We start from the raw sequence: 21,788 nt of genomic DNA, 5'->3' as shown, positions 1-21,788 counted from the left end.
GGAGTGGCTTATCACCAGCTAATTTGCCCCACCCTGCCTGCCCCAGCAAGGTCACCTGTTAGCTCATCTTTCACAGGGCAACCAGACCACAGCGATTTTTTTTTTTTTTTTGCGATCACGCCCCCTTTGTGAAAGCGAAGTGGACCGGACGTCTCTGTTCGCTGAGGTTCCAGCTCCCTGGACTCCTGTCGCTTTGCTGACTCGGTTCTTCCCATCGTAAGCCTGGGGGGTCCAACCTGAAGCTAGTCTTGTGCAACCGCGGGGCTTAGGGGCGGATCGGGAGGGCGGGGCGAAGGGGCGGGGCGAGAGCCGTGACGCAAGAGGTTCGGGCCAATGGGAACACCCCGCGGCGCCGGCAGAGTCGCCCGGGCATAAAAAGAGAGGCGCGGCAGGGCTCCCCAGCTGGCAGCTGCCCTTCACTCCGAGTGTCTATCTCCAGGCTGATCCCGGGTCCCCGTGACGGCCACAGGTCCCGGCCGCCGGCGAAGCGGAGCCGCAGCGCTTGCAGCACCCGTGGGTGTCTCGGGAGCAGTCGCGCCGGGTCCATGGAGAAGGGCCCGCTACCGGTGGAGAAGCTGAGGGGAGCCAGGTGCACCAATGGGTTCCCCGAGCGGGAGCTGCCGCGGCCCGGGGCCAGCCGGCCTGCCGAGAAGTCCCGGCCGCCCGAGGCCAAGGGGCCACAGCCCGCCGATGCCTGGAAGGCAGGGCGGCCCCGCAGCGAGGAGGATAACGAGCTGAACCTCCCTAACCTGGCGGCCGCCTACTCGTCCATCCTGCGCTCGCTGGGCGAGGACCCCCAGCGGCAGGGGCTGCTCAAGACGCCCTGGAGAGCGGCCACCGCCATGCAGTTCTTCACCAAGGGATACCAGGAGACCATCTCAGGTTCGTGCGGCCGCCGGAGGGAGTGTGGGGAGTGGGGAGGCGGCTTCAGGAAGTGGGGGCAGCTCCGGGAACTTTCCCGAGTTGCTTCACTTTTGGCATTGGGAGCTAAGCTGTCACCTCCCAGCCCCAGCCCCAGCCCCGGAGCCTCCGCGTAAACGAGGCGAGTTCCCTTCCTGGGTCGTGTGGCTGGCACCCAGGGGCCTTGGGGAGATGGGGCTCGTGTGGGCCTCGCCACTGACACTGAGCTCCGGGGCGGGAGGAAATGCGGGACCCTCTCACCCGAGTTCTCAGAGCCTGACGAAGCAGGTGCAGTACCCACCACCTTCCTGGACACTTGTTGAAAGGGACGCTTCTTCTGTCAGTCAGTCTGAGATGCAGGGCTTTTGGGTGAAGCCAGGCTTCCTGTACATCCAATGAGCCTGTTATTGAGCAAAGTTAGGTACTTGTGATGGGCGTGGGGGACATCTTCACAGACTTGTAATTCTTATCCTACCATCTCAAGTTTACTCCAGTTTAGGACTTTGCCGGAATTCGGCACAATTCTGGGTTCGGGCTTCCGCGGTTTGAGATGTGAGATTTTCTTGGGCTAATATTGTTACTGAAGGACTTGAACACTTGCTCTCTCAAAAGAAATAGAGGGACCCCCTTGCTGCTGCTCTGAGAGTCGAGGTTCAGTGGACCTGGGACTCCGTCCCCCCCAGCCTAAAATCAGCAGTCTGAGCTTGCAGGTAGCAGTCTTTCCCACCCAGTGATGGGGAAGCAGTTGGTGTGGGTAGGGTACAGAGGCAGGGTGAAGAGGAAGTGGAAGATGACGAGGACCTATGCTGCCTGTTTGGTAAGCAGTGTTGGTCTTTATTTTAACACAAAAAGCTGCTGGTTCTTTCGGCCGAGCTCAAAGGCCTCATGCTCAGTTTACATCGGTGGATCTCTGACGTGGTTCTTGGCTTCCACCGATTTCTCCTGGAAAAAAAACAAAAACAAGAACAAACAAAAAACAGTGCTGCTTTGAGAGGTAGTCCACCTTGCCATTTTCCTGAAGGTGTTGAGAGACTGAGAACCCGTCCCAGAAAGAACAATTATTTCTGCCAAACCTTCCCCCACCTCAAAGGAAGGGTGGGAGGGAAATCAGAGCCTGAGAAGGGTGGGGCCCCAAAGGAAACGGAACCCTTCCTAATGCTAGGAAGCCGACCTAGATCTAGTTCTGAGTCTGGGTTTCATTGTTTGATGGTGCAAGTTTGGATCTCGAAAGCAGAGTGTGAAAACGCAAAGACTAATGAACAGTCATTGGATTTCCTGTGGGTTCAGTGTCTGAGAGTGTTAGTGTGTTTGGTAGTCCAGGATGTAACAAGTTGCATCTGATCTTACATCTGCCTCTTGTAGATGTAAAAGGTGGTCCTCACCTCTAGATCTCATCACTCCAAGGGAGAGGAATCTCTAGCCCTGGTACACGGCACACAGTTCTCTAAAGAGACTGGCCTGTTATTTGAGATCTGTTGTCACAGGCTTGTCTCATAAGCTGAGATTCAGCTACAGAGGCGTCAGGACTCCAAAGCACCCTTCATTCCAATTTATTAATAAAAAGTCCACTGGCCTGGAGACAGAAGATTGGCATCCATCAGCTGAGGAAGACAGAGGGCTAGAGAGTGACAGCCTAACACGGAGTTTCCTTTTCCAGTGACAGAAATGTTCAGGAGCTAGACGGAGGTGGTGGCTGCACAAATTTTGAATACTACTACCGAACAGCACACTTTTCAAATGGCTAACATGAAGAATTTTATAGATATTTTACCGGAATAAAAAAAGATCACAGACTATTTAAGATTATTGATAGCTATTCATTGAGTTAAAAAAAAAATATTATGTATCCTTGGCTGGCCTGGTACTGGATATGTAGGCCAGGCTGGTCTAGAACTCGCAGAGATGTCTGCCTCTGTCTGCAGCCTGCAGGGATTTATATCTTTTGTATGTCTGGTGCTCTATTAATTCCTTGTTGTCTTCTGTCAGACATTATGTATTTCATATCCTCCCCTTTCCCATTCTCTTCCAGTTTCTTTTCAGTTCATCTTGGCTCTGGGGAGTTGGTCATTTTTCCACCACCCTTCTCTGTCACACCTTTCCTCTCTTTCCAGTATCCCCCTTTCCTTGGGAGTGACTGTGGCCATCCATGACAGGGCTGGGTGTGTCAGGGTTACCAAGTCTCCCTGTGGCTATCACTCCTGGGATGTACCTTGTGGGCCAGGAGGCAGGGTGGAGGAGAAGACAGCACCTCGGCCAGGGCTGGCTGCCCTTTGAATCTAGCACCAGACTTAGACCAAAGAGTTCCCATTCTCGATTTCTGTCTCCTTCCAGTTTAACCACACTCCTCTTCTCTTATAGACGTAAGGTTTTTTGTTTGTTTGTTTGTTTGTTTGTTTTTTTCGAGACAGGGTTTCTCTGTGTAGCTTTGCGCCTTTCCTGGAACTTGCTTTGGAGACCAGGCTGGCCTTGAACTCACAGAGATCCTCCTGCCTCTGCCTCCCGAGTGCTGGGATTAAAGTGCTGGGATTAAAGTGCTGGGATTAAAGTGCTGGGATTAAAGTGCTGGGATTAAAGTGCTGGGATTAAAGGCGTGCGCCACCACCGCCCGGCCCAGACGTAAGGTTTTAACCTTGGTGAGTTCTTCTAGCAAGGCGCCTTCTCTCCTCCCCCTCCCCCCACCAGTGCTGGAGTTACATTACAGGCATGCATCACAACCACTTTGCCTACAGTTCTTTTGTTCAGAACCTTAGTTAAGTTGGAAGGTCCACTACTCCATTCCCCGAGGCCCTTTGGATTGGCCTTTTCTCTGTGTTATCTTCTCCCAAGTATGAATAGTGACAACCCTCTTGTTGTCATTAGCCACCAAAGGTTAAGTGCTATATCCAATCCCATCATCAGATGAGCCTTTTCTGAGTTTATGGAAATCCGAAAGTCTTAACTCTTCTGTCCATTTCTTCACGAGCATGTTTTCATTTGTCCTTCCTGGACTGCCAAGGGTTTTCATGATCATGTGAATAGTGTCCCGGATTTCAGGAAGCATATGGATAATCCAGCATGAGGTAATAGCACTGTTGTTCCTGCTCCCTGAAGAGTGTATCCTGACAATGGGATACTTTTTTTTTTGTTTGTTTTTTGTTTTTGTTTTTTTTTTTTTAATAAAAACAGAGTCTTCACTACTTCAAGAGAAAATTTAGCAATTATGAAATATTTTTCTTCTGAAATCACAAATGTATCTGATTTATTAAATCAGGTTGTATTGGTGAACTAAAAACTGACAGCTCTGAAGTATCAAGATAGACAAAAAAAAAATTCTTAAGATTTATTTTACTTTTTAATTATATGTAGGAGTGTGTGTGTGTGTGTGTGTGTGTGTGTGTGAGAGAGAGAGAGAGAGAGAGAGAGAGAGAGAGAGAGAGAGAGAGAGAGAGGAGAGAGAGAAAACTGTTCATTTTATTAAGGGCTGAAATGTTGAAACGGATCCAATATGAATGTGTAACTCATTTCAATCTTGACTCACCAATACTTTCTGTTGTTAATTTGGTTAGAGAATTATTAAATAGAGCGTATTTGTTGCCAGAAAGAGAACTATGAGTAAAGGAGAAAATTAGAAAGCCGTTGAGCCGGGCGGTGGTGGCGCACGCCTTTAATCCCAGCACTCGGGAGGCAGAGCCAGGTGGATCTCTGTGAGTTCGAGGCCAACCTGGTCTACCAAGTAAGTCCCAGGAAAGGCGAAAGGCGCAAAGCTACACAGAGAAACCCTGTCTCAAAAAAGCAAAATAAAACAAAACAAAAAAAAAGAAAGGCCGGGCGTGGTGGCGCACGCCTTTAATCCCAGCACTTGGGAGGCAGAGGCAGGCGGATCTCTGTGAGTTCGAGGCCAGCCTGGGCTACCAAGTGAGCTCCGGGAAAGGTGCAAAGCTACACAGAGAAACCCTGTCTCGAAAAACCAAAAAAAAAAAAAAAAGAAAGAAAGAAAAAAAAAAAGCCGTTGATAGAGTAGTTTATGTAGATCAGAGCTGTTGAGAACACAGGAGAAAAGCCAGGAATAGGCATTTAAAGGCACCACACACAACTTTGGAATGACAAGCATGGCACTTGCCCCAGTTACTTTTCTATTGCTGTGAGGAGACACCATGACCAAGGCAACTTATAAAAGAAATCATGTCAGTGGGGGCTTTCGTATAGTTTCAGAGGGTGCGTCCGTGACCATCATGGCGGCAGCGGTAGTGGCAGGCAGGCTGGCATGGGGCTGGAGCAGTACCTGAAAGCTTACTTATCCTCAGGTTGGAGGCAGGGGTCTGGGCTTGGCGTGGGCTCCTGAAACCTCAAAGCCTCCTAATCCTTCCCAAATGGTTCTACCAAATGGGGACCAAGCATCTAAACATGAGCCTCTGGGGGCCAGGCTCATTCAAGCCACTACCACAGCATTGGTACTGGTACCAGTGTCTCAGGGCTGCCGTAGAGAGACACCACAACTAGGGATTTCAGCAGCAACCATCAGATTTTACAGCCCTCGAGGCTAAGTCTGAAAATGAGGAACCAGCAAACCCTCTGAAACTGTACTGGAGACAGACCTTCCATGTCTCATCCTAGTTTCAGGTTGTGAAATTCAATCCCTGTTTCCTGGTTTGCATCCATCACTCCCATCTCTGACTCGGTCAATGTCCACATTTTTTTCTCTTGAGGACACTGGTGATGGTAGATTCATATTCTAGTATGTCTCATCTGAATTGACTGAGCTACACCTGTAGCAGCACCGTATCCAACAGAATCATGTTCAGAGGCACCCAGGACTTCAGCATGATTTTCTTTGTAGGGTTCAATCCAAGCAATTATGAATATTATGTCTTCATAATATCACCAGGGAATTTTACCAGTGTTTCACTTAATTTTTATTTTTGTTTGTTTATTTTGAGACAGGGTCTCTCTAGGTAGGCTGGCCTTGAACTCACAGAAATCCACCAGCCTCTGCCCCATGAGTGCTGAGATTTAAGGGTTTATACCACCAGGCCTAGAGTCACTTAATTTTCTTTTTTCTTTCTTTCTTTCTTTCTTTCTTTCTTTTTTTTTTTTTTTTGGTTTTTCGAGACAGGGTTTCTCTGTGTAGCTTTGCGCCTTTCCTGGGACTCACTTGGTAGGCCAGGCTGGCCTCGAACTCACAGAGATCCACCTGGCTCTGCCTCCCGAGTGCTGGGATTAAAGGAGTGCACCACCACCGCCCGGCTCTTTTTTTTTTTTTTTTTTTTTTTTAAAACTGTGTTCCAGGAATTGTGCTGTATACTGAGAACAGAATGGGTGAAGCTGAATGTGGTTCTTGCCCTCACAGAAACACTCAGTCTTTTAGAGGAAAGAAACATTAGCCAGTCAGAGGAAGGAGAAATGTGACAAGAACCACATGGCTCTGTGAGCATTTAGCAAAGGCACTTGACTCGTGCTGGGAGATGGCCGCATGGAAGGTACAGCCATGCTGGGGCTGCCTGGTATCTGTGGTCACTGGCTTGGAGCCCTCCCTGAGTCCTTGAAAGGTGTCACCTTGCTCTATCGTCATAATAGCCCTATAGGGCATGCAATATTCCCATGTTATAAATAAGGAAACGGAGGCCCAGGGAGGGCTAGCTCCAGGTGGTGGCCGGAAAGCGGCAGAGCTGAGAGGATAATGCGCATCATGGTACATGGCTTTCCTTGATGACAGTGTTTTACTAATTAACTTGGCTCCCTTCTTCTTTGTGTTTTTTCTGCCGTTTGCTTTGTCTGGCTCTGGAAACTCCTCCACATCCTGGCATCTCCCCAGGTCTGCGTTTGCAGCATCCTTTGGTTCAGTGTTTGGGTGAATAAGACTGCAGTACCAAAATGTACCAGGAGAGGGCTGATGTCTGAATCCTGATTTCTGGATTAGGAATGTTGGATTGCAGAGACCCTAATTCCAGGCTATGTGAAGCCATCGATTCTCTATTGAGTCTCTGGCAGTTATACTCAGGGATAAGCTAGAGTGAGTTAATTGAGAGTATCTGAACTATCTGAGGAATCTGTTATGCTCAAGGCTGAAGATACTGATTTCCTAGAATTTTCTTTTACAGTAGAATGTGTTCAGAAAAGAAGGGACTGTAGGCATTCCTCTTTGAATTCTCAGCAACTTGTCCCTCACAAGTGATGGACTTAGTGGATGTTGGATTTGTTTTTGAAAGAGAGAATATTTGGTGCTTTGTCTTGTTAGGATTGTGGATTTAAAAATTATTTTTAAAAGACTCTTATTTTTATTTTGTGGGTGTTTTGTCTGCTTGTATGTCTGTGCACTGTGTGTGTGTAGTGCCCATGGAGGCCAGAAGAGGGCATTGGATCCTCTGGAGCTGGTGTTACAGATGGTCGTGAGCCACCATGTGGGTGCCGGGAAACCTAACCCTAGTCCTCTGGAAAAGCAGCTTGTACTCTGCTGAGCCGTCTCTCCAGCCCAGAATTAGAAATTTTAAATCTTTTCTTGTAGAACGGTTTCAGTGTGCATGAGAATAGGCTGTGTCCCATCATGCAGCCTCTGTTACTGTCAACACGAATATAGGTCTGTCCTGCTTCGTCCCTCCTGGCCTCACAACCCTTCTTCACTGAGTCATCTTCAAGCAAGTCCCTGATGTGACATTTCATTGGTAAACAGTCTACTGATCTCTAAAATGTAAGGACTTGAAGAACAATAACGTATGCTCACATGTGAAGCTGACCATAGCTCCCTAGTATCAAGTACCTAGCAAATGTTTGCAGTTATGATTCTCTCACAGGTTTCTTTGTATAAACTGATCTTGATTAAAACAAAACTCCCACATTATATTGGGAAACTCTCCTGGTGCTCCTGTGGTGATATATTGTGACATATATCACCACATGGTCCTTTTGTTGTTGTTTATGAGACAAGGTCTTTCGTGTAACAGCCCTGGCTGTCCTGGAACTCATTATGTAGACCAGACTGGCACCAAACTCAGATCTGTCTGCCTCTACCTCTTAGTACTGGGATTAAAGGGATGTGCCATCACTCCTTAAGGTTTTTATAAGTCACCCACATTGATTCTTAGACTCTAGTAAGTGGCTGAAGAAATGGGCCATTTGTCATGCAGGATTTCCCACATTGTAGGCTTTGTTTATTTTATTCCTGAGTTGGTCTAACATGAACCTTTATTTCTTGTATTGCATACACAGTAGTTATCAGATTGAGATACTTACTATCTCTTAAAACCAACACTTTTAAGGTTAGGCAAGACTGATTCATAGAAGGAAGCATACAATTCTGTCCAGAGGAGCCAAATATCTTCCTTTTCTGACATTAAGCTTGATCAGCCTGAAGGGTCTCAGTCGAACTTGTCAATGACAGAGTTTCCCAACCAGCTTTTCACCTACTGCTTTAGGAGCTATTGGTGACTACCTAGACCTGGCAATTATTAGAAGTGACAGACTAATGATCTTTGGTCATTTAATTCATTTTAAATTTATTAGTTGGAATTCTCTAAAGGTATAACAGGACTCTTGTGTCCCTTTATAAAGGGATATAACTCAAAGAATATAACAAGTTTTAAAGTATCTGAAGCTTAAAACATTTCTAAACATAATAAAAGCAATTTATAGCAAGCCAACAGCAAACATCAAATTAAATGGAGAGAAACTCAAAGCGATACCACTAAATTCAGGAACAAGACAAGGCTGTCCACTCTCCCCATATTTATTCAATATAGTACTAGAAGTTCTAGCTAGAGCAATAAGACAACAAAAGGAGATCAAAGGGATACAAATTGGCAAGGAAGAAGTCAAACTTTCACTATTTGCAGATGATATGATAGTATACATAAGTGACCCCAAAAACTCTACCAGGGAACTTCTACAGCTGATAAACTCCTTCAGTAAAGTGGCAGGATACAAGATCAACTCAAAAAAATCAGTAGCCCTCCTATACACAAATGATAAAAGGGCTGAGAAAGAAGTCAGAGAAACATCACCCTTTACAATAGCCACAAATAATATAAAATACCTTGGGATAACACTAACTAAACAAGTGAAAGACCTTTTTGATAAGAACTTTAAATCTCTAAAGAAAGAAATTGAAGAAGATATCAGAAAATGGAAGGATCTCCCATGCTCATGGATAGGTAGGATTAACATAGTAAAAATGGCAATCTTACCAAAAGCAATCTACAGATTCAATGCAATCCCCATCAAAATCCCAACACAATTCTTCACAGACTTGGAAAGAAAAATACTCAACTTTATATGGAAAAACAAAAGACCCAGGATAGCTAAAAGAATCCTATACGATAAAGCAACCCTTGGAGGCATCACCATCCCGGACCTCAAACTCTACTATAGAGCTATAGTAATAAAAACAGCTTGGTACTGGTATAAAAACCGACATACGGACCAATGGAATCGAATTGAAGACCCTGACATTAATCCATGCACATATGAACACCTGGTTTTTGACAAAGGAGCCAAAACTATACAATGGAACAAAGAAAGTATCTTCAACAAATGGTGCTGGCATAACTGGATGTCAATATGTAAAAGATTACAAATAGATCCATATCTGTCACCATGCACAAAACTCAAGTCCAAGTGGATCAAAGACCTAAACATAAATCCAGTTACACTAAACTTAATAGAAAAGAAGATAGGAAGCACTCTTGAACGCATTGGCACTGGAGACCATTTCCTAAATAAAACACCGACAGCACAGACCCTGAGCACAACCATTAATAAATGGGACCTCTCAAAACTGAGAAGCTTTTGCAGGGCAAAAGACACAGTCAATAAGACAAAAAGACAGCCAACAGATTGGGAAAAGATCTTCACCAACCCCACATCTGACAGAGGATTGATCTCCACAATATATAAAGAACTCAAGAAACTAGACATCAAAGCACTGAACAGTCCAATTAAAAAATGGGCTAAAGAGCTAAACAGAGAATTCACAAAACAAGAACTACAAATGGCTGAAAGACATTTAAAGAAATGCTCAACATCCTTAATCATCAGAGAAATGCAAATCAAAACGACTCTGAGATACCACCTTACACCTGTTAGAATGGCTAAGATCAAAAACACCAATGACAACCAATGTTGGAGAGAATGTGGAGCAAAGGGAACACTCCTCCACTGTTGGTGGGAATGTAAACTTGTACAACCACTATGGAAATCAGTATGGCGGTTTCTCAGAAAATTAGAAATCAAACTACCTCAAGACCCAGCCATCCCACTCTTGGGCATATACCCAAAGAATGCTGATACATACCATAAAGATACATGCTCAGCTATGTTCATAGCAGCACTATTTGTAATAGCCAGAACCTGGAAACAACCTAGATGCCCATCAACGGAAGAATGGATGAAAAAAATGTGGTACATATACACAATGGAGTACTACTCAGCAGAGAAAAACAATGAAAGCATGAAATTTGCAGGCAAATGGATGGAACTAGAAAATATCATCCTGAGTGAGGTAACCCAAACCCAGAAAGACAGTTATGGTATGTACTCACTCATTGGTGGATTCTAGATATAAAATGAACAATCAGACCACAACCCATAGAACCATAGAGGCTATATATATATAGCATGGAGGTCCGTAGGACGACTGTGGCATATAATAAATTTCAGTTTTACTCAATTATTGAAAAAAAATAGCCAAATGAATGGAAACACATGAACTATGAACCAAAGACTGAGGGGCTCCCAGCTGGATCAGGCCCTCTGAATAGGTGAGACAGTTGATTGGCTTGATCAGTTTGGGAGGCATTTAGGCAGTGGGACCAAGTCCTGTGCTCATTCCATGAGTTGGCTGTTTGAAACCAGGAACTTATGCAGGGACACTTGGCTCAGTCTGGGAGGAAGGGACTGGACCTCCCTGGACTGAGTCTACCAAGTTGATCACAGTCCTCGGGGGAGGACTTGTCCTGGAGGAGGTGGGAATGGAGGGTGGGCTGGGGGTAAGGGGAGGGCGTGGGAGGGGGGAGAATAGGGGAACCCATGGCTGATATGTAGAACTGAATGGTATTGTAAAATAAAAAATATATATCACAAAAAAAAGAAAAAAAAAAAAACATAAAAAAGTTGTAATTTTTTAATGCATTTAATTCTGTAATAGAAAGCTACTTAATTATGGCTTCAATCTAGAAGCCATAAAATGACTGACATCATAAAAATTAGGAATTTTCATATGTTAAATACCAGTACAAATGGAGTCAAGTGATGAACTGTGAGGAGACATTTAGCACCCCTGTCCTGGACAGTGGGCTGATAGTGACGGGAGAAGGGTGAGCCACACAACTGGAAATTGCCAAAGCATGTCAAGAGAAGGTTCTTAGTAAAGGAAATCCAAAGGGCTCCTAAAACCCCAGAAAATATGATTGATATCACTCTCCACAAGAGAAACACACAAGTCCTAGATATAGGTACATTATTCTTTGTGGGATTGACGAACATACAGAAATTTGATACTTGAAATTATAAGAAAACATAATGTATGTTCAAGGTTAGTTACTATCTAGAAATGACTTTATTACCCATTGTCTTATAATGGCTAAAGTGTAGCTGAAGTTTTTCTGCATCCCGTACAGTCCTCAGCCACTCAGACCCAAGTAAACACACAGAGGCTTATTAATTAAAACTGTTTGGCCATTAGCTAGCTCTTACACTTAAACTCAGCCCATTTCTGTTCATCTATATGTTTCCACGTGATCCATGGCTTACCTGTGTGCCATTACATGCTGCTCCCTGGATGGCGGGATGGCGTCTTCCGGCTCAGCTTTCCTCTTCCCAGAATTCTTCTTATCCACTTATCCTGTCTATACTTCCTGCCTGGCTACTGGCCAATCAGCTTTTTATTTATAAACCAATCAGAGCAACACATTCACAGCATACAGAACATCCCACAGCAGCTAAATAGTGCAGAGGTTGAATTTTGTGTGAAAATTGTGTGTATAGAAACAGAATGTTGTGTTAAGAAATTGAATACCAGCAGTTGCATATTACTGAGGGATAAGGGCAGGGATAGAAATGCTCAATAGCACTCCATAGTTGTCTGGTGAGCAATGCTAGTGTCAGGGCACCAACCCCTGTAGAGTTACAAGTTCATGTCTAACCTTGAAATCTTCTAAAAGTTGATAATCTGCTATCAACAAGAAGCCTTACTAATAACAAACAGGTTAGTCCAGAGGTGATATGTTATATGTATTATACACAGTAAAATGTTTATAAACTATGAGAGATCATAGTTTTACTAGGTTATACAACTTGCTAGAAAGAGGAAGGTTGCTCAAGAAAAGATTGGCAGATAAGTCAACACAAACTCATGACAGTAGCAATGGGAGGCAGCTATGAAATCATGATGGTTCTACAGTTAATAGTTTGGCGGTGTCAGGCATTGAACCTGGGGTCTTGTGCTTCTAGGCAAGGGCCCCACCACTGAGCTTATCACCAGTCCAGTTAATGCCTTTCCACTTATGATTTAATACTGAAATGTTTATTTACACTTGACTACAAATGGCACAATGTGCGCTATACTTACATGCGTCTGGAGGAAGTTTCACTTTGTGTGCATGTATATGGCTGTGTGTGGAGGTCAAAGGTTAACATCGAGTGTCTTTGTCATTTGCTCCTCCACCTGATTTTTGGGATAGTGTCTCTCTCTGAATTTACAGCTCTCTGATTGGCTAGATGGCCTGCAAGCCTCTAGGGATCCTCCTGCCTCTGCCTCCCCAGTGCTAGGATTATGACCACCATGCTCATTTTTTTTTTAATATTGGTTCTGAGGGATCTAAACTTAGGTCTCTAAGCTTGTACAGCCAGCACCTTACCAACTGAGCTATTTCCCCTCCCTAAGTATTTACTTTCAAAATGGATTTGTGCATCTTGTCAAGGAAGTAAATGATTAAAGCAGATTGCTGTCAGTGTATATTTTATATATACCTTAATTTTAGAAGTGTTGCTAAGCTAGCTGATTCTGATACTCCCCCACCCCCCGTCAGAAATATCCTAAGCAACCTATATATAAGTAAATTAACACAGTTCAATTTTACGGGTCAACTGTACATTAATACATTTAATTTTCTAAGTGCATGTTTGGATTTTCAAATAAACTGAAAACATTGTGACAGCCATGGAATGTAGCTTTAGCTCGTTGAAAGAAGAGCTCCACGCTCATCTCACTATCCAGTGTATGTAGAAAATGGCAAGTGTATGAAGTATGCCCAGCCCTGTAATCAACCTCTGCCAGCCAGTACCTCCTCAAGTCACTCCATGGTGGCCGCCCCACAGACTCCAAACTTGGCTCCACACTGCCGAGCCAGGTTGTTCAATCAAGACCAGGCCCTCACCGGACTGCTCAGGGCTCATCCATTCCAATATATCTCCAGTGCTCTCTACCCGGTTGCCGGTAGACCACCATTTAGCACTGTGAGACCAGTGTCCTCACAGGCTGCACAAACAATGTCAACACATGTAGCTAACACAACACAGGCAGCAGGTCCAGCCCTGCACCAGCAGGTGCTGTGGCTGTTCTTGTTGTTCACACTGTTTCCCAGTAAAAATATGCTGCAGGAGTCCCCGGTCCACAGCAGTGTCTTATACACAGTCACCATGCAACAGCCTGCTGTTCATGTACAAGGCCAAGGTCCTTGGACGGCTTCCATGTTGGCATCCGTCCCCCACCAAGAGCAAAGGCAGAAGTCGGGTGAACAGTTGCTTCTCTAATTAAAGCCACACACCCGACTCCTGCTGGGAAGGTCACTGGCGTGTTGTTGGAGGTTGATGACTGGGAACCACGTCATATGGTCGAGTCTCCAGAGTCCCTCCGAGCCTTGGCTGATGGGTAGACTGCAAACGCTTCAAGCTCAAGAGGCTGCCCAGGAAGCAGTTAGCAGTGCCATGCTGCTCAGCTGTTAGAATTGATCAGGGACCATGAATAGAATGGCATGCTTTGCCAAAGAAAAATATCTAAACACCAAAATTTATATATTAGGAAAACTTTGCAAAATTTATTTATTTAATTACTTTTTAGTTTTTCGAGACAGGGTTTCTCTGTGTAGCTTTGCGCCTTTCCTGGGACTCACTTGGTAGCCCAGGCTGGCCTCGAACTCACAGAGATCCGCCTGGCTCTGCCTCCCAAGTGCTGGGATTAAAGGCGTGCGGGATTAAAGGCGTGCGCCACCACTGCCTGGCAACTTTGCAAAATTTAAAGAGGAAAATGCCAGGTCTGGCAAGGAGTGCCAGTTCTATACTACTTGACTTAAAAACAACAAACCCCCACAAAATATTTTATTTTGGGAAAAGCATTCTTTTATTCAATTGTGTGTGTGTGTGTGTGTGTGTGTGTGTGTGTGTGTGTGTGTGTATATATATATATATATATATATATATATATATATATATATATATATATAAAAACATCTCTGTGGCATCTCTTTTCCTTTTATCATTTCTTTTTTGAGTCTCACCGTATAGACCGGGCTGGTCTTAAACTCATGGAGACCCACTTACCTCTGCCTCCTGAGTGCTAGGACTAAGGGTGTGTACCACCACACCTGACAGCAGTTCTGTTTCAAGGAACAGAATTGATAATGAGTAAGGAAATGTAATTTGAATTATAAAATTCTTGCTTTCATAAAAATTCCTCAATATTATAGGAGCCTGAGCCTGAACAGCTTCCTCACAGGGGTTCAGATGAAGTTGGGAGGATGAGGAAGATGTGAGGGGGCGCAGAGGTGGGTATTGACAACAGGAGACTGTGATGTGGCTGTCTAGACTCAGGTGTTGGCTGCTGGGAGAGAGGACAAATGGGGGACAGGGAGGACTAAGTGCAGTGGGCCAGACAGGCAGCCTGGGAGGGGCTCAACAGCCCAGCTCTTTTTTTTTGAGTCAGTTGCATTTTCAAAACAAATGCATTGAGGTTTCACCTAAAGTCCAACTAGCTGTTGTGAGGAAACAGGTCAGGGTGAGAAACACACTGACTAAGCCAGTTCAAACCCAAGGCTGGAAGAGCTGCGGTCCTCTCCGCTGGCTACTTAAACAGTCATTATGGCAAGACCATGTGAACCACTGGACGCCTTGCCCTGGAATTAAAGAGAAGTGGATGCATATGCAGTGCTGTGCCTCCTGATGCCCCAGTCAGCATCACTCACTACACTGAAGTAACCCCATAAGATTTTAATGGAGCCAAACCCCCTGAGGATCAGGACAACCCACTGCCGACGTGTGTCAAGCTCCTCTGTTTCAAGAGATTAAGAGCATAGCACATACAGCTATGTACAGCACCAATATGTGATTAGTAACAAGCCACCGTGTTCCAGGGTGGTGTATTATTATTATTATATTAATATATTAATAATTATTATTTCAGGATGTGCTCCTACTTATTCAAAACACGTAACTATGCAACAGTCTGCCTTGTGCCTGCAGAGCCTCTTCATCTTGCGTTCACCATACCACTTGATTACATTATTTTCTCTGTGCTTGCTGTAATGGCCTGTTTTGTCTGTCATGGCCTTAAAACAATAGAATGTATGCAGAAATATGTAAGTACACACACACAGATACACACCATTAATGGCATGGAGTCTAAGTGATAGCAGGTTGTGTAAGCATGTTCCATGGTATTCATACAGTAACAAACTGCTTAATGATTCATTTCTCAGAGCAGAGCCCCATCATAACCAGGAATAGTGGCATATCCTTGTTAGTTCAGCACTTGGCCTACACAAGACTCTATTTAAAAAAAATCCCCATCATTAGGCAAAGCCAAGTTTAACTTTATTGAATACAGGAAGATAAGCGCTTACACATGACCCTGTCCCTTAGCTGTCTGATTACTGGCATGTCTATAAATTTGTCCTCCTTTTCATTTTATATATGGTGGCAATACTGCTTCACCTGACCTCCTAGAAGAATTAAACTGCAAAAAGCACTGGATGCTTGATATACTCCCCACTTTGTGATGAGAGAGAACCATGGGATATTGGCTTACAATGTGTCTTAAGAATGTGAGCCACAGCCGGGCGGTGGTGGCGCACGCCTTTAATCCCAGCACTCGGGAGGCAGAGCCAGGCGGATCTCTGTGAGTTCGAGGCCAACCTGGGCTACCAAGTGAGTTCCAGGAAAGGCGCAAAGCTACACAGAGAAACCCTGTCTCGAAAAACCAAAAAAAAAAAAAAAAAAAATTAGCCGGGCGGTGGTGGCGCATGCCTTTAATCCCAGCACTCGGGAGGCAGAGGCAGGCGGATCTCTGTGAGTTCGAGGCCAGCCTGGGCTACCAAGTGAGCTCCAGGAAAGGCGCAAAGCTATGCAGAGAAACCCTGTCTTGAAAAACCAAAAAAAAAAAAAAAAAAAAAAAAAAAAAAAAAAAGAATGTGAGCCACTTCGGGGCTTTGAGTCACTATATAAACAACCCCAAGGCTTCTGCTCTCTGGGGACACCTTGACCATGTGGAGAGACCGCTTGCTGGTGGTTGAGACATGGCTGAAACACTGCCCATGTGAGTAAAAGACCCAGGTGGAGAGGAGTAGCGGCCAGACACTTGCTCTGGGTCCTGTCTCATTTTTGATCTACAGAACCTATGGACCTCATAAGCTACCTGTAGAACACTTCTGCTTATGCAGCAGAAGCATCTGGAATAGCTTCTGAGATGAGACTACATAGAATTTGCATTTGTACAGAGTAAAGGGAGCGTCTTAAAATAGTTTTAGACTAGAGATTTAAAGGTGTGGATTACGAGTGGAAGGCTGATCCTGGGAGAGTGCCTGAGTACTTGAAGGAGGGGAGGGAGCTTTAGATGTCTGAACTGTTAGTGTGAGGTGTGAGAGAACTCCCAAGCTAATTCGGAAGGGACCTTGTGTTTAAGTTTTTCTCAGTGCTTGGTGTTGCAAGGGCACCATGGAAACGTCAAAGCGTGAAGATGGAGCGTTGACTCTGGCAGTCTGGAACCCCACACTCTCAGTACAAGTAGCTGTGGAGGCCTGAGGCCAATGACACAGTGCTGTGAGCCTTGACAGTTTTTCCGATGTTAGTAACACTGGGGGGTTGGGCCTGTGATACAGATTTTTTTTCCCCTCAAACAGGATAGGCTTATCTTTGATGGTGACTTTAAATGATTGAATTCCGGACAAGAGCAAAGAGTCCCCGTGCGCTGGGTTGCATGGCTGCCCTCCTAATCCCTGGGCTCCATTGTCCCCCGCCCCTTACCTTTCTCTCTGTTGGCAGACCCTATAATGTCCTTCCTGTCCCTAGGATGGATGGATGCCGAAGGTTTCCAAAGCCATCTTTCATCAGGTTTGAATGCTGGAAGATGCATCGAGGATCACACCCTGGCCTTGCCTGCCTTGCTCATGCCCACAATGAAAATAGTAAAAACAAGCTCCACAGACAGGAGTTGCCTAGGGGGCAGAGTCCTTCCCTTTTGCCTTCCTCCCTGGCAGAAACAGGTCTGTTTGTCCTAACCATGCGTGTCCATATTCGAGCATCTAGGAGATGTGAAGGGTTCTGGGTAGCAATGCAGCTTCAGAACAGGAGCTCTCTCAGAGCGTGGATCCAGTTAGCATCATGGGTCTGGGACCTTTTCAGAAAGCAGATTGATTCTCAAGCCCACCCAGAACTACAGAGAGCTGTGTGCAGATGGGACCCAGCAATTTGTGTTTTAACACAACCACTGGAAGGGTCTGGCAATCCCTGCTGTAAAAGATGCTTAGAGAGCATTGCACTGTGGCCTTACTGTACTTCCAGGAGGGATCCTAGCAGGCTAAAAGCTTGAGGGATGGGTGCTGAGCTGTGTTGCTTCGTTGTTTCAAACTGGTAAGTGCAGTGGTGGTGTGGACAAACCTTAACTTCGGGAGGCTGCTCTGGCTTCCTTTGTGGTTGTGACTAACAGACCATGGAAGGGAGAGTGCTGTGAACCCCGTTTCCAGGGTTACCTTCTTGCTACTGATAACAGGCAGGAAATTAAAACAATCTGTGATAAAACTTTGTTCTTATTATCCACAGATGGCAGCTTTCAGATATGTGGGAGCAAAATATAAGTAAATATAGCTGGGAAACTTCATTATTGAAGAAAAATGACTTGGTGTGGTCGAGTTTATAGCCTGGGTTCGTTTTAATGAAATGGGATACAGGCAACACACCAGTGTCTCAGTTCTACACAAAGCATTAAGCCTTAGGAGGACAACTAACTGGGTTTCTTCCTGGTTTGATTTTTGAGTATATAAACATTTTTATGAACTCAAAGTCAAAACTACATGACATGGGCTGGAGAGGTGGCTCAGTGTTAAGAGCACTTGCTGCTCTTCCAGAGGACTCAAGTTCAGTTCCAAGCATTGCTAACTCCGGCTCCAGGGGATCCAATACCCTCCTGTGGACTGCACAGGCCCCTGTGTTCATAGGGGCACACACCCTGCCCCCATACACATAATTAAAATTTCATATATACATGTGTGTGCGTATAAATATAACTATATATATATATATGTGTGTGTGTGTGTATAACTATATATATATAGTTATCAAGCTACAAGGGCAATGACGATGTGGGCCTTTTCTATCACCCCAAAAGTTCCTTCCTGTCACTTTGAGGTCAGATCCTTTCCCACTTCTCTGCCCCCTGTAGCCATCTGTCTTCTCTCTCCTGCTATACTTTCGTCTGTTCTAGAATTTCATCCCTAGGACAATCATGTGTCACTATGCGCTTTCCTCAGACTGCACGTAACTGACTAGGAGACACAGTCTTCTCAGAGCACCGCTGCATCCGTGACCTGTCATTGGCTGAACGGTGCAGTGCACAGGGTAGCCCTTCCCTGTTTCCATGTGACTTTATGCCACTAAGAGGCTGGAAAAATTGTCATGTGTCTGTAGTTCATGGTGTTTTTCACTGATCATACTCCGTTGTTGATACATCGCAGTTGCTGGATATCTTTTTGCTTAAATTTTGAAGTAATTTTAGACTCATGACGAATATACCATTTCACCAGCTTCTACCAAAAAAAGCCTTATATGCTGTAACACTTCAGAAGTCAATGTTGGCATAATGCTGCTAACTACATACTTTATTCAGGCTCTGACTTTAATTTTAATTGCACTTAGTTGTTATATTTCACTAATCTCAACTCTGACAATTTCACAACTTCTTTTTTTAATGACCTTAATGATTTTCTTTTTTCAAAGAATACCTATTGAGCCATGCCTGATGGCACACTTACCATCCCAGCCACTTGGGAAGTTGACCTGAGAGAATTAGGAGTTCAAGTCTAGCCTAGATCTCTTAATGAGACCTTGTCCCTAGGAAAAAAAGTAAGAAAGAAAACTCCACTTAAAGGGATCTTATAGTGTAGCATATTCCTCAGCTTTAATACTACACAGGTGGTATCCAATGTCATTATGTCCTAGAAATGGCCGATCTGCCCCGATCTGCCAGGTTTCTCCACTGAAAAGATGCTCTTTCCCTCACTGTGTGCCTTGCCTAAGGTTCAACAGGCAGCCGGTGATAGAACCAGATTCCACCTTAGCCTGACTTGAGGCCGACTCGGTGCGCTCTGTAGTCATGAGAACTTTCAAGATTTCCTTCGACAGAGAAAATGAATGACTGACATCCCATGATTCTCTTGTTCATTTAGAAACAATGTTTTGTTTTCACTCTCAGTCATATTTCTCATGTGACTAAAGATTTTAGTGAACTGTACGTGTCCTTATCATGATATTGAACTCTTGGAGAAATTCAGAGTACTTCTGGGAATCTCAAGGAGCTGTATTTAAACTGCCTTCAGAAATCCAACCAAAGGTTAGGGTAGAGGATTCTGCATAGGAGACTGCTGCCGGAAAAGGAATATTTACTTAGGGGATGACAGAGAGCTTGTCCCTGCCTGTTCTTATCGCTATTGTTCTATGTGTTTAAACCCTACACACGTCCATTCTTGCTGGTCACATAGTGACTCTCCTACCACACAATCAATCCCAGGCGAGTCCGAGTAGCCTGATGAGAACAGAGGCTTATGCATGACTCAGTAGTAGCTGAGCTCCTGAAGGTCAGGCAGTGGGGGTGGGCATTTGCACATCTCTGACTCAGCCTGCCTCTCTGAGGGGGAAATAGCTGTGGGCAGCTTCAAAGCCATGCTCATCTCTCCACTCTTGTCTCTTTGTACTGTGTGGATCTGGTATTCCCTGAATCCTTGGAGTTACACACTAGCTGTCTTGGTGGTCTCTGGTCGGCCAAGCTGTGAGATCAGGGTTTTCCTGTGCATGTACCTGTTTTATAAAAGTGAGAAAACACCCTCTGTGTAGCATCTCTTCTTCGTTGACAATGACACATGACAAACGTTTGTGTACAATATTAGGCATCCATCAATCAGTTTGTCAGTAGCATGGCTATGCTACAGTGGTGATGGCTGTGGTTTATATTCCTTTATCTTTCGGTAGCCAGAACAGGATGCTCTTGCTGTCACAGGTTGAGTTCAGTGCTCCCTCTGGTCAATCTTCTCCTTTGCAAATGAGCAAGGGACACTTACTAAGTGCAGTTTTTAAACATACAGCATTTTGTTTGAAATGTCTCTTATATCCCCGATCCTATGTCTGAGGTTCACAGTTTACATAGGACTGCTGCTCCCTAGAGAGGCATACATGTGCAGATTATAGGATTTATTTCTTTAGGAAGGCAACCATTTAGTGTAAGTCCAATGCTTCCCAAAATAACTTTGAAGAACTTTGTGAAGTGTAGAGAATTATTTGGCTATAATAGAGGCCAAGTTTATAGGCATATTAGATCTGGCCTCAGAAGTCAGAGGGCTAAGGCATAATGTTTTTCTCATTGGTGGCTTTGTGCATATCTGTTAGAAAATGTAATGGTGGAAAGAACGACCCATCTCTACCTCCAGAAGCAGCCAATACTTTGTCATACCTGGTCCTCTCCTCCCTTCTTCCAGCTCATGATACAAATATACTTTGAAGTCTACATTTCTCATGAAACATTGTCCCAAAGATTTTTATATCAATTAAAGAAAAAGACTGCTCACTTAGAAGGGAAATTTGACTAGTTTTAATTTTTATTTTCTTAATGTTTGAATGAAGGTTTGAAAATATTTACTGTCTTTTTGTATTTTACCAAGTTGGTTTTCTGTTTTCCTGATTTCAGATGTCCTGAATGATGCCATATTTGATGAGGATCACGATGAGATGGTGATTGTGAAGGACATAGATATGTTCTCCATGTGTGAACATCACCTCGTTCCATTTGTGGGAAGGGTAAGATTCTTCTTGTTGCCTAATCATTTAAGAATGTATAGTAAATGTTTTAATATAGTTGTATTTAAAACTGCCACCAATTCTTAATATAGTTTATAGTTTACATAGATATTTTTATTTTATCAATTTTGGCTAACCTAATAATTGGACATTTAAGCTGGATGGTGGTGGTGCACGCCTTTAATCCCAGCACTCTGGAAGCAGAGGCAGGTGGATCTCTGTGAGTTCCAGGACAACCAGGGCTACACAGAGAAACCTTGTCTTGAAAAATCTTTTTTTTAAGGACATTTAAAAAGAGAACCAGCCAGGTGTAGTGGCACGCACCCATGACATCAGTACTCATGAGGGAGAAGCAGAAGGGTAGGGCGTTTGAGACCAGCCTGTGTTACACAGAGAGACCTTGTCTCAAAAAACAAACAGAACAAAACCCAAAGATGTCCAGAACCAGACTTTTACCTTTAACACCGTGCTAGTATGTTGGGACAACGAGGTTAAACTTTAATCCTTTAAAGGTAGTTGCTGCCTCTCTGAAAAGTTCTGCTGTATTTTGAGTGAACTGTTTGATCTAAGATCCATGTGTGCAGAGTGTGACGTCATGACATGAGCAGGGATGGCTGCAAAGACTGCAAAGAGCGGGTTTAATTGGA

General features: G+C 44.4%; 1 protein-coding gene across 1 annotated transcript in view; it reads left to right on the top strand.

The window, feature by feature from the left end:
- Window positions 1-363: 363 nt before the first annotated feature.
- Window positions 364-21,788, top strand: part of Gch1 (GTP cyclohydrolase 1) — a 41,249-nt gene continuing 19,824 nt past the window's right edge. Inside the window, exons 1-2 of the mRNA XM_006987507.4 lie at window positions 364-882; window positions 21,032-21,141. Coding sequence (XP_006987569.1) covers window positions 546-882; window positions 21,032-21,141 — 447 coding nt within the window. The 5' untranslated portion in view covers window positions 364-545. The remainder of the gene's footprint in view (window positions 883-21,031; window positions 21,142-21,788) is intronic.

The sequence above is a fragment of the Peromyscus maniculatus genome, chromosome 9, assembly GCF_049852395.1.
Source record: "Peromyscus maniculatus bairdii isolate BWxNUB_F1_BW_parent chromosome 9, HU_Pman_BW_mat_3.1, whole genome shotgun sequence".
Taxonomy (NCBI): Eukaryota; Metazoa; Chordata; class Mammalia; order Rodentia; family Cricetidae; genus Peromyscus; species Peromyscus maniculatus.
The sequence above is the reverse complement of the archived record's forward strand: the minus strand, read 5'-3'. Positions and strand labels throughout refer to the sequence as shown.